This window comes from Trichomycterus rosablanca, chromosome 17, assembly GCF_030014385.1.
Source record: "Trichomycterus rosablanca isolate fTriRos1 chromosome 17, fTriRos1.hap1, whole genome shotgun sequence".
NCBI classification, from domain to species: Eukaryota; Metazoa; Chordata; class Actinopteri; order Siluriformes; family Trichomycteridae; genus Trichomycterus; species Trichomycterus rosablanca.
Genome location: NC_086004.1, coordinates 21,139,386 through 21,152,409, shown reverse-complemented (window position 1 = coordinate 21,152,409; position 13,024 = coordinate 21,139,386). Strand labels below are relative to the sequence as shown.

The 13,024-nt window shown below is 43.8% G+C and overlaps 1 protein-coding gene across 1 annotated transcript in view; it reads right to left on the bottom strand.

Moving 5' to 3' along the window:
• Positions 1 to 13,024, bottom strand: part of LOC134331883 (polyamine-modulated factor 1-binding protein 1) — a 210,232-nt gene that overhangs the window by 90,950 nt on the left and 106,258 nt on the right. The window contains exons 8-9 of the mRNA XM_063013419.1: positions 3,855 to 3,938; positions 2,159 to 2,305 (exon numbers count right to left, since the gene is read on the bottom strand). Coding sequence (XP_062869489.1) covers positions 2,159 to 2,305; positions 3,855 to 3,938 — 231 coding nt within the window. The remainder of the gene's footprint in view (positions 1 to 2,158; positions 2,306 to 3,854; positions 3,939 to 13,024) is intronic.

Below are 13,024 nucleotides of genomic sequence, written 5' to 3'. Positions count from 1 at the left end.
AAGAAAATAAATGTAGTATTTTAGAGTGGCCAGATGCTGGTCTGTATTTAACAATTAGGAACTCAATAACAAACCTTTATGTGCTTCAGCTGTGATGTGTTATATAAACACGACCCAGAGATTCAAGCGTTTGAGGTGTGCTGCAACCACTGAGAGATCATTTCATTGCACCAAAAACAAACAAACAATGGGATATATCCAATATAAGATTCCCAAGATGTTGAACATTCTAGGGTTAGGGTTAGAAGTATTAGAAGTATTGTCTGGCAGTTCCAAACTTATCGCGCAGCAGCTAACCTGCCTAATTGTGAGAAAAACGCCCAAATTTCGTCCATAAGGACCACAAAGAAAATCCCCAGCATTACTGCAAAAGACTTACAAGATGACCTGAAGAAAGCTGGGACAAATGTGTCAGTAACATAAGAAGATGACTGAACAACCTAAGCCTTCATGGCTGGACCATGATGCACGCCCTCTTCACCAAGAAGAACAAGAAGGGTCTAGTGCAGGGGTGGGCAATTAAATTTTCCAAGGGGCCACATAAGAAACTGTTACTGTTGTGAAGGGCCGGACCAGTAGGGTGAACTTCATTCTGCTCAGTATTAATAAGATTTCTTTTTATTGCCCAAATTTAACAGTTCTGATTAGCTGTTACTGCTAAGAGTCGATGTTACAATCAGCAGAGTAAAAACATCAACATTATTTCACTGTTTAATCAACTTTCTTGAAAACAAATGTGAACAAAATGTGCAGCAACTTTACACACAGTGCTGTTGCTATTTGGATCACAAAGCTGATCTTAACTGTGCTGGTCCTGGATGTGTAAAACTTTATAAAAAGTCCGTGTTGGTTTGCAGTTTAGTTAGCAAAGCTTCAGATGTGACGCTGTGCATCGTTCAAGTTCTTGTATTTCTCTGTGTTTAGTACCGTACCGGCGATATAAAACCCTAGATTTAAATTGTGATCCTTAAACAGCTTTACACCTGACTGACTTTTGATGTTCATGTCTTGTTAAAAACTCTATCGTCTCTGTCAGTCGCACTCAGTTCTGTTCGCCGACACATTACGGTGAAGCTGGATACACTCGTCTCACACACACGTAAATCCAAACTTGCGGAAATAGCGCTCCCGTCCAAATAAAAACAATCCTGTTATATTACATGTGTGATGTACATTTATTTACGTCTGATTTTTAATTGCCACTGACCTCATGCGAGCCGGTTGGGGATGGCTAGCGGGCCGCACAATGCCCAGGTCTGGTCTAGTGTAATATGGCAGAAGGAATTTGGAAAAGTTGTGTCGAACTGACTGCTGGGATTGCCTTCACTGCTAAGGAAGCATCAGATTCTCCCTAGTTATTCAGCCACATTATTGTTTTGAAATAAGGGCACCTTAATAGGCAGCATTTTAAAGTACCTAGGAATCTAGACAGACTTCGCCTAAGGAGCACGTAGGATGACGTAAAATGCGTCTATGTAGAGAGCTCACTAGGTTTTCAGACAGACCCATTATTTCTACTCACATGATATATATTATCATACCAGTAATTTTCTTATAAACATACACTTATATATTCATATACACAATGTAAAGACTTATAACCAGCTGAGCTGCTCTAGCAGTGCTCTTTATTAGGAAATGTACTTTCATTACATTAAAGGAAATATAACATGTATTAGGCCAAGATGGACAAGTCATGTGATTTCCTCACACCGAGCCAATTACCATCATATTTACAATAAGAAACATTTAGCACCAATTATGGAATCATATACAATTGATTTATTGGTTGATAAATTGATCCATTACGGAAAATTGCAGTGTTACAGCAGCAATTTACAATCACAAGCACTCGTCAATATAGTGCAAAAATATAATAATATAGTATAATAATATAAAAATATAGAACATATAACAAAGAACAGAAAAGCAAAAGGGGTAACCCGAAAGGTGCGGTTTATAAACATTATGTGTGCAATTCTGTGCTGTGCAAATTACTCACAATTCTGAGAAATATCAAAGCAATATAACCCCACAGCTCCACTGTCATATATAACTGAACATAAACACCACAGAACCGAGAGGACATGGACGAGTGGGGACAAAAAAAAAGAGAGAGAAGGCCTGAGCAGCCTGGGCCTGGTAATGATCCTCCTACCTGACTCTGCAGCTCCTGGACGTGCCTGGTTGTGCTCTGGAGCTCAGTGCGGAGCTGCCGAAGTCGAGCGTTCCCTCCTTGCAGCTCCTGCTGTTTCTCCTGCAGATCTCTCTGCAGCTCCCACAGTCGCCGCTCCTGGACGTCCAGCTATCGAACGGCGAGAGGAGGCAGGGCGCAGAGAAAGGGAAAAATCAATCCACTACAAAGAGCCTTGTCTCTCCGAGCCTTCCACGGCTCCGGTCCCGACGTATAGCCACCGTTCCCTTTTTTTCCGTCCCGATTTCCCCCTGACAGCTCCCTGACTGTCTGATTCGGGCTGAATAAATAAGCAAAAATCAATCCTTTTTTTATGTGAATGCAAAATCGAGCCGTTTGCGGACACGGTTTGCGTGATGCAAAGTGCAATTTTGGAACGCGTTTGAATGCAGCGAAACTGCGATAATTAGATGGTAAACACAACACAAAATCATGAAACCGAACTTATATTTATGGTTGGCAACTTCAGCAAACGGGACATGTTAAAGCAAGGCCCAGTGTGTCAAAATAAATAAACAAATAAATAAATAATCTTGTAATTAACACACTCAAGAAAAAGAAAGGGAGGGCGGAAATGAGAGGAGGAGTAAACACATCAGAAGGAAGGATGAAAGAGAGAAAGAAGACGGATCCCAGATCCTTGGTACCAGTCCGATCCAACATGACGGCAGGTTATTCCTCTGCTTTTAAAATGCTGCTTTGTTTTTTTTCCACTCCAAAATGCTCTCATCCTAAACACGGGACCGGAGACAATCCAGCCCAAGATCAATTAATCAGCCGCATTATTATAGGCCCGGGAGTAATCCACGAATTCAACTCCACCAAACTGCGTTGTGTTGACGAGCCCAGCAAAAGCGCCTTCTCAGTCCCACGCTCGTCTTCATCATGGCGCTCAAACGTATCCAACAGATTCAAGACCCGAAGAATCTTTATTCACGTTTAATCCTAAAAAAAAAAAGTCCCCGCTCGTCCTTTCGCTCCGGCTTTCAGTGTGTGATGCAAGCCGATAACCTGGCTCTTTCTTTCTTTCGCTTACAATTGCTCGCTCACTCTCTCCATTCTCCCCTCCTGAACTGATCAATACTTCATTTAAATCTTGACATTAGCACACAACGACTGGAAAAGCAAACACAGAAAGAGCAGAAAAATGTACCATCAGTGGCGAACCTAAACGTGAGAAATTAAAGTCATTCAGATCGGTCCAAATGACGCAAATTTTACTTAAGTGAACGGTGAAAACGATGCGAGTGTTCGCGGCCGTTTCGATCGGAACCCCCCCGAGCCGCTCACTGATCAATAACGCATTTGAATCGGCGTAGAGGGACACGAGCACATCCCCCCACATTAGATGAAATGCAAACACTACATTAAGGTAATCAAGACACATTTTCATCATTTTCGGGTACCTTATTTACCCCGGCGAATAATATCGCACTTTAACGGATGCTTATGCTTGCCCTTGCACTTCGGCGCATAATTGCAGGATATGAATGCCCCCTCACGCATTAATTTATGCCTGAAAACAATCGATACGGCCGCGCACGGTAGGAGGCAATCGCAGACGCCGGAGGAGGAGGAGAGAATGCAAATGAGGCTTATTCGCATCAGATAGTAAGAGAATGAGTAATTAAGAAGGCTGGCTGTAGAGGAGGGTTTTTACCTGAGCGCTCTGGCAATCGCGGGCCTGGTGAGAATGAAGCAGGTCTCGCTGGAGCTTCTGGACGGTCGCGTCCCGTCGCAGCAACTGCACAGAGGTTTTCATCCCGAAAACAACCCATGTGGAGAGAAGGACGGACAGAGAAAGAAACAGTCTGAATGTGTATGTGGGTTGGCATGAAAAATGACAGGTTATATGTTTCTTTCATGCCAGGTGCCTGTAAGCACCAGCCTTAGAGCTGGGCGGTATGACGGTACAGCTCGTACTGCAGCTGGGAGACTGCTAACGTCGTTTTATTTGTTAAAGGGAGAGCTAACGGTAATTGTATAGTAGTTCAATATTATATTAATAAAAAACATTGTATACACTGATCAGCCATAACATTAAAACCACCTCCTTGTTTCTACACTCACTGTCCATTTTATCAGCTCCAATTACCATATAGGAGCACTTTGTAGTTCTACAATTACTGACTGTAGTCCATCTGTTTCTCTACATGCCTTGTTAGCCCCTTTTCATGCTGTTCTTCAATGGTCAGGTCTCTCACAGGACCACTACAGAGCAGGTATTATTTGGGTGGTGGATCATTCTCAGCACTGCAGTGACACTGACATGGTGGTGGTGTGTTAGTGTGTGTTGTGCTGGTTTTAAACACCGTGTCCACTCACTGTCCACTCTATTAGACACTCCTACCTAGTTGGTCCATTTTGTAGATGTAAAGTCAAAGACGATCGCTCATCTATTGCTGCTGTTCTAGACCATCATCAGTGGTCACACGACGCTGTCCACTGGCTGGATGTTTTTGGTTGGTGGACTATTCTCAGTCCAGCAGTGACAGTGAGGTGTTTATCCACTCATACCAGCACAACACACACTAACACACCACCACCATGTCAGTGTCACTGCAGTGCTGAGAATGATCTACTACCCAAGTAATACCTGCTCTGTAGTGGTCCTGTGGGGGTCATGAACATTGAAGAACAGCATGAAAGGGGGCTAACAAAGCATGCAGACTACAGTCAGTAATTGTAGAACTACAAAGTGCTCCAATATGGTAATTGGAGCTGATAAAATGGACAGTGCGTGTAGAAACAAGGAGGTGGTTTTGATGTTATGGCTGATCAGTGTATTTACAGCCTATAGCCCTTGTCATGTTGAGGATTGGCTATTTTGATTGGTTAAAATGTTTCTCATAGTCTTAGGTATTCCTATAGGTTGTTGTTCATGTAAGTATTTAGGGCATTCAGTCAGTATATGTTTGATAGAACTGGGTATTTGGCAGATATCACAGAGTGGGGTGGCTTCCCTGCTTACAAGATACGAGTGTGTTAAATGCGTGTGTCAGGACAGAATTACAAGCATCCTATTCCTCCAAAGCATGAGTAACATTCATTCAATAAACATTCATTTCTGGCCTGTAAAGAACTTCTTCAATAATCCTAATGAATCCAGCTCGTCTGTACATCATGTCTGCAGGCGTACGTTAACATCGATGGAAAAACAGTTAGGTAATATCATCGCTGTCAATGCTTTTCTTCTCTTATATATTTCTTTCAAAGCAACACTCAGCTACACGATGATGATCACACATCTTTAAGCATTAATTCATTCACTCATTGTCTGTTTTACCACCTCATTATCCTGTGAAGGCTCACGGTGGGTCTGATTCATTGGGCGAAAGATAGGAAACATCCTGGACAGGTTGCCAGTCCATCACAGGACACACACACATGTGCACACACTCCCACTCTAGCCAATGTTTAGTAGCTACAGTTGGTCTGACTTCATGTCTTTGGATCAGAAACCGGAACACCTGGAGTAAACCTGGAGGAAACCCATGTGGACAGACTCCACACTGGCTGACTAGGGAATCGAACACAGGCCCTTCATGCTGTGAGGTGTCTGTGCTACCCACTGCGCTATCCCAGCTGATCAGAGCGAGCTTTATTAGCTGTTTGCTTTGTAACCATTTAGGAATGCTAGTAATGGCCAGTAAATCTGGTACCACCATTTAGCAGACGCTTTTATCCAAAGCGACTTACAGTACTGTGACAGTATACAATCTAAGCAATTGAGGGTTAAGGACCTTGCTCAAGGCCCCAACAGTGGCAACCTGGCAGTGGTGAGGCTTGAACCGGCAACCTTCTAATTACTGGACCAGTACCTTAACCACTAGGGTACAACTGCCCCAGCATTATCTGAGGTTTTGATCTAGATTTTTTAGATGCTAATGTCCAATGTCCTCAGTCCATGCTGAGCTATTCAATACTATTCTGCATTCAGCTAGTTAATTTTAAATGTACTTGTGCACAGTAAGCAGTGCAACTTGAAGGGCAGTTGTAGCCTAGTGGTTAAGGTACTGGTTCAGTAATCAGAAGGTTGCTGGTTCAAGCCTCACCACTGCCAGGTTGCCACTGTTGGGCCCTTGAGCAAGACCCTTAACCCTCAATTGATTAGACTGTATACTGTCACAGTACTGTAAGTCGCTTTGGATAAAAAGCGTCTGCTAAATGCTGAAAAAGTAAATGTAAACTTAATGTTGGGAAAATAACAATAAAATAATATCATAACCAGAGAGAACCAGACGTGGCTAAGACATTCCAACATTGTTAGTAAAACAGGTTAAAAATATCAGGTCCAATTCTGATTTGTCTGACTTTAGCTTCACATGTGCTGCCTTTTGTGTTTTGAAAAGTGTTGCTAATGCTCCTGGAGTGGCAGGTGTAATAATAAAAGGTAGAACAAAAAAAAAAAACAGTAAGGCATTTCTTCATTGTCCGTTGGAGCAGCTTGAAAAAGCCTCATATCCTCAGAAGGACACCTTTAATATTCGGATTTCTTGCGTCACTCCAGACTAAATCTCTAGCAACCACCATGGCAACACACTCTGACTCCGACGTGAAATGCATGCCAAGTTCCTCCCGTGGCTTGAAAGATGGAAAATGTAAGAGAGGTGAGTGAGAGAAACACTGGGAAACAATGACAGAGATATAGGACACAATTAAAGATTAAAAAGTAAGCATCTGCAAGCTTGACTTGACAAGAATTGAACTACTGAAGTCTGAGGAATCTGTTGGCTGATTTGGGTTTAAAGATAAAGAAAGTCTATGCCTTATACACCGAGCAGGCATAACATTATGACCACTGACAGGTGTAGTGAATAACACTGATTATCTCTTCATCAAGGCACCTGTTAGTGGGTGGGATATATTAGGTGTTAGAAGCAGGAAAAATGGGCAAGCGTAAGGATTTGAGCGAGTTTGACAAGGGCCAAATTGTGATGGCTAGACGACTGGGTCAGAGCATCTCCAAAACTGCAGCTCTTGTGGGGTGTTCCCGGTCTGCAGTGGTCAGTATCTATCAAAAGTGGTCCAAGGAAGGGACAGTGGTAAACCGAAGACAGGGTCATTGATGCACGTGGGGAGCGAAGGCTGGTCCGTGTGGTCCGATCCAACAGACGAGCTACTGTAGCTCAAATTGCTGAAGAAGTTAATGCTGGTTCTGATAGAAAGGTGTCAGAATACACAGTGCATCACAGTCTGTTGCGTATGAGGCTGCATAGCCGCAGACCAGTCAGGGTGCCCATGCTGACCCGTCCACCGCCGAAAGCGACAACAATGGGCACGTGAGCATCGGAACTGGACCACGGAGCAATGGAAGAAGGTGGCCTGGTCTGATGAATCACGTTTTCTTTTACATCACGTGGCTTACCTGGTGAACACACGGCACCAGGATGCACTATGGGAAGAAGGCAAGCCGGCGGAGGCGGCGTGATGCTTTGGGCAAAGTTCTGCTGGGAAACCTTGGGTCCTGCCATCCATGTGGATGTTACTTTGACACGTACCACCTACCTAAGCGATGTTGAAGACCATGTACACCCTTTCATGGAAACGCTATTCCCTGATGGCTGTGGCCTCTTTCAGCACAATATTAGGAAGGTGGTCATGTTATGCCTTGATCGGTATAATTACAGCTTCATTGATATTATCCCAAATCACACACTACATTACTAAATAGTGTGCCTAATTAGTGCACTTCAAATGGCATCATTCATTATTATTTAGTGCTGTCATGTTAATTCTGACTACTGGTGGCCATATGGATAATGGGAAGTCCTCAGGCTTCTTCATAATTGCTTAAGTTCACTATGAACTGATTCAACTTTGTGGATTTGTGTACCTGGATTATTGAGCATGCATCAACATCCAATTGCTTAAGTTGTATCCATCTATCTCGGTGCTGGCTATCCTCTTCCTTTTTTACCTTAAATTTTTTCCCCTAATCAATTGGTTCTTCTCATGTGTCCAAAACAAAAGGGCTTCCTAACACAGTCCAAAGACGTGCAAGTGAGGTGAATTAGAGATACAAAATTGTCCATGATTATGTTCGACATTAAAAACTTGAACTGATGAATCTTGTGTAACCAGTAACTACCTGTCCAATCATGGCTTGACTTCTTTTGGTGTTTTGTGGGTTTTTAAAGCCACTATGAGTGTAACCATGCTCAATTTTAGCGCTGCTCACATTTAGCTTTTTTGAACTTACCCCAAATACAAAATCTAGTTAAAAGAATGGCGCCTGGCCTCACAAGACTACACCCTTCCAAATACATATGAGTTTATGAGAAAAGAAAATACAAGTGAGGCTCTTTCTTTCCCAGGAAATTTCAGCTTGCATCTGCTTTCCTAGTCTTGGGGACCCCGACTCAAAGGCTGATGAGTTCAGTCAAACTTCATTAAGTTTAGAGCTGCAGCCCAGTGCTCCCTGGTGGCAGGACTTGGCGGAATGAGCGTGTTGCCGGCAGACTGCACTTTACTGCTCTATCTCACAGGTGGGGGAGTGGGGTGGTGGTGGTGGTGGTGTGTGTGTGTGGGGGGGTGCTTCTCTATCTCTGTCACTATTTCCCATTTCATAGCTCTCTCGCACTTTTTCTTTCTCCCTCTGGGGTCGGCGGGGCGAGGGGTCTTCAGTCTGTTCATCATTTTGCGATCGGGCTGCAATAAATCTGGGGGAAATACATTTATGAATTCATTCATGGGGCTGGGAGATCCATCTTCTGCCACTGCCGTGTGGAGGAGAGAGCTGATGCAAAGCAGTGGAGCAATCCGTGGCTGCAGTCGGCCATTTTATACGACCGTGAGGCTCCTCTGTGGTCATTTCTTTTTTTAATTACATAATAAGATATACACTGATCAGCCATAACATTAAAACCACCTCCTTGTTTCTACACTCACTGTCCACTTTATCAGCTCCACTTACCATATAGAAGCACTTTGAAGTTCTACAATTACTGACTGTAGTCCATCTGTTTCTCTGCATGCTTTGTTAGCCCCCTTTCATGCTGTTCTTCAATGGTCAGGACCACCACAGAGTAGGTATTATTTAAGTGGTGGGTCATTCTCAGCAATGCAGTGACAATTACATGGTGGTGTGTTAGTGTGTGTTGTGCTGGTATGAGTGGATCAGACACCGCAGCGCTGCTGGAGTTTTTAAATACCGTGTCCACTCACTGTCCACTCTATTAGACACTCCTACCTAGTTGGTCCACCTTGTAGATGTAAATTCAGAGACGATCGCTCATCTATTGCTGCTTTGAGTTGATCATCTTCTAGACCTTCATTAGTGGACACAGGATGCTGCCCACAGGGCGCTTTTGGCTGGATATTTTTGGTTGGTGGACTATTCTCAGTCCAGCAGTGACAGTGAGGTGTTTATAAACACTAGCAGCATTGCTGTGTCTTATCCACTCATACCAGCACAACACACACTAACACACCACCACCATGTGGGTGTTACTGCAGTGCTGAGAATGATCCACCACCCAAATAAATACTTTGTACTAGTGGTCCTGACCATTGAAGAACAGCATGAAAGGGGGCTAACAAAACATGCAGAGAAACAGATGGACTGCAGTCAGTAATTGTCTGTGTGACGCAAACTGAATAAATGCAAATGACAGCATTTCTTAGTAAAAAATTGAAATCAGAAGGTCTGATTGGTTCAGAAAGCGGTCTTTCAATCATTAGTGCCAATTCTGTAGGAGCGTTCCATTTACATTATCTGTTACTGTGAAGTGCACTACGTAGGGTATTCCACCATTTAAAGTCAGATTCCAATCCAAAGGTAATGAAAATGTTCAATTGTATATATATATATATAGTTTAGTAAGAGAAAACTGCAATGACATGATCGCCCTAATCGCTCTCTAATTACTCAGCTGCCTAGGTAGGTAGTAGGCAGCAACACTGGAAAACACTGGACGTAGGGCAAGAATAACCTGCCCTAGGCAATCTATCCATCGCAGGGCTACGTCTACACTCCCCCTTGCTTCCCCAACCACTGAGATGCTGTGGCAAGACCTTATACAGGCAGTTCATGCTCGAAAACCCTCCAATGTAGCCAAAATAAAACAATCCTAGGGGCCAAATTTGCTCCACAGCATGTAAAAGACTCGCTGATGTATTTATTGACCTAGCAAATTCTGTCATAGTTTCAGGAAACATACTTACTGTTTAATAACTGAATAATTCATTTAAATTATTACCCGAGTGCAGAAAATTCTTTGCTACTGACAAACCTAAGCACTAATTGCTAATGCTACAGTTTACGGTCAGTCTATAACACGGTTGGCAGCCGTGTTGCTGGTGGCAGCTAATATTTTTGCTATGTGTAGCTTTTTGAGAGTAATTTTCCTCTTGTGCAGACATTTATGATGAGTATTTATTTATTATCTGCACATTTATGGCGTGTATATTATTTATACCGTGCAGTAAAAGTGTAGGTAGCTGAATCAGGGAAAACTAACGGCATGAAAAATCCTAGTTTGTCAAGTCACTGCGTTAAATTGGTTCCAACACACCAACAGATTTATAGTCCTGGCTTAAAATGGGGAAAGATCTGCGGGAAAAAAAGCTACATTTATTGTTTATCCGCAGATTGATGGGTCAAAATGACCGAGTAAGTAGGTACCGGGCTTCGGGTTGTCATTCTGCGTAGCTGAAATTTGCTTTCTCCGTGCGCGTTTGCGAGGTGTTTCGGTCTTGATTATCTTCCAGACATTCTAGCACTTTCCGCCGCCGCATGATTCATTGTGTTAACCGAAATGAGATGGTTGCTCGGGTCGCCCCACTTCCCTTCCTCCGCCCCCCTCCTTCCCTTTGCCTGCCTGTTGTCCTACCGCTGGTAATCAGTGACCGAAAGCTCTCTTTGCCGCATACATTAGCATTTATCACCGCTCCTCGGCCTCCTTCCATTCAGCCGGCGCTGACAAACAAAAGGTTACACCTCTCCTGTTTTTCTCCCTCTCTATTTCTCTCCCGAGTCTCCTTCTTTCTTCTTCTTCATTTTACGTCCCTGCTTGAGACCTTCCACGCTGTTATCTATCACAGACAGGCAATACGAATGCCTTAATGTGGGCAGGAGAGTGGCAGGACGGAGCGGCAGATAAATGAGCCAGCGTGAGCACTGTTAACATAGTCCTACCATTCTTACTCGCTAATGCTACGAGCTGCTGACTCCTGTGTTGTTTATCAAATATTAATGCATACATAATCAGACAAGCCCGATGGTGCGAGTGTGTGACGCGGGCAGGATGACTTGCTATGTAGGAAGATTGTGGATTAGGGTGCTAATAAGCTTTGTTAAATAATAATGCACATTCTGCAGTATTATGCACGTCTCCTTCCTACTCGCACCGCTCCACGTTGGCCGAGATGGGCCGCAGACAAGCACGTGCCCTCTCCGACGCTATCGAGCTGCCAGCTGCTTCTTTTATTCCCGAAAAACGTGCTGAACCAGACAGCAAGAGTCGCTGTTGCAGGGACACTGACAAGAAACCCATAGTCAACCCTCCCTTCCTCAGACACAGCCAGCTGTGTAACAGGTCAATGAGCAACACTTTTATCTCTGCTTCTACAAGAGCTGTATATTGGCACTGTGATTCGAGTCATTTGACTCATCGATTCAGCGGTTCATCTCCCCCGATTCGTGTCTTTCTGTTACAGGGACAATAAAAAGAAACCCATATCCAACCCTCCCCTCCTCAGACACAGCCAGCTGTGTAACAGGTCAATGAGCAACACTTTTATCTCTGCTTCTACAAGCTGTATAGCGGCACTGCAATCTGAACCAAGTCATCTGACTCATCGATTCAGTGATTCGTCTCCTCCGATTTGTGTCTTTCTGTTACAGGGACAATAAAAACAAACCCATATCCAACCCTCCCTTCCTCAGACACAGCCAGCTGTGTAACAGGTCAATGAGCAACACTTTTATCTCTGCTTTTACAAGAGCTGTATAGCGGCACTGCAATCCGAACCGAGTCATTTGACTCATCGATTCAGCGATTCGTCTCCTCCGATTCGTGTCTTTCTGTTGCAGGGACAATAAAGAGAAACCCATATCCAATCCTCCCCTCCTCAGACACAGCCAGCTGTGTAACAGGTCAATGAGCAACACTTTTATCTCTGCTTCTACAAGAGCTGTATATCGGCACTGTGATTCGAGTCATTTGACTCATCGATTCGTCTCCTCTTATTCGTGTCTTTCTGTTGCAGGGACAATAAAAAGAAACCCATTTTCAACCCTCCCTTCCTCAGACACAGCCAGCTGTGTAACAGGTCAATTATTATTATCATCATTCTGCTTTCAATCCGCAGATGGACTCGCTGTTGTCCCAAGCGGACTACAAATCCCAGGACTTGCGGCGCTCATCAGCACTTATTTACCAAAGCTGCCTCCATCCCAGAGATCAGTCTGAAGCCGCGTCTTTGATCTTACACGACCCAGACGGTAAGGTAGACAGCCGGTGTTGCATACCACCCTTTTTCAAAATTCTAGTACAGTTTGAGAACTCTCTAGAGTTTGTATAACACTTTTTCTCTGCTTCTATGAGAGCGATCTATCTGGTATATGATCTGAGTCATTTTTCTATAACAAATTGTGCCAGCTGCTTCTTTTATGCCCGAAAAACGTGCTGAACCAGACAGCAAGAGTTGCTGTTGCAGGGACAATGACAAGAAACCCATATTTGACCCTCCCTTCCTCAGACACAGCCAGCTGTGTAACAGGTCAATGAGAAACACTTTTATCTCTGCTTCTACAAAAGCTGTATATCGGCACTGTGATTCGAGTCATTTGACTCAGCAATTCGTCTCCTCTTATTCGTGTCTTTC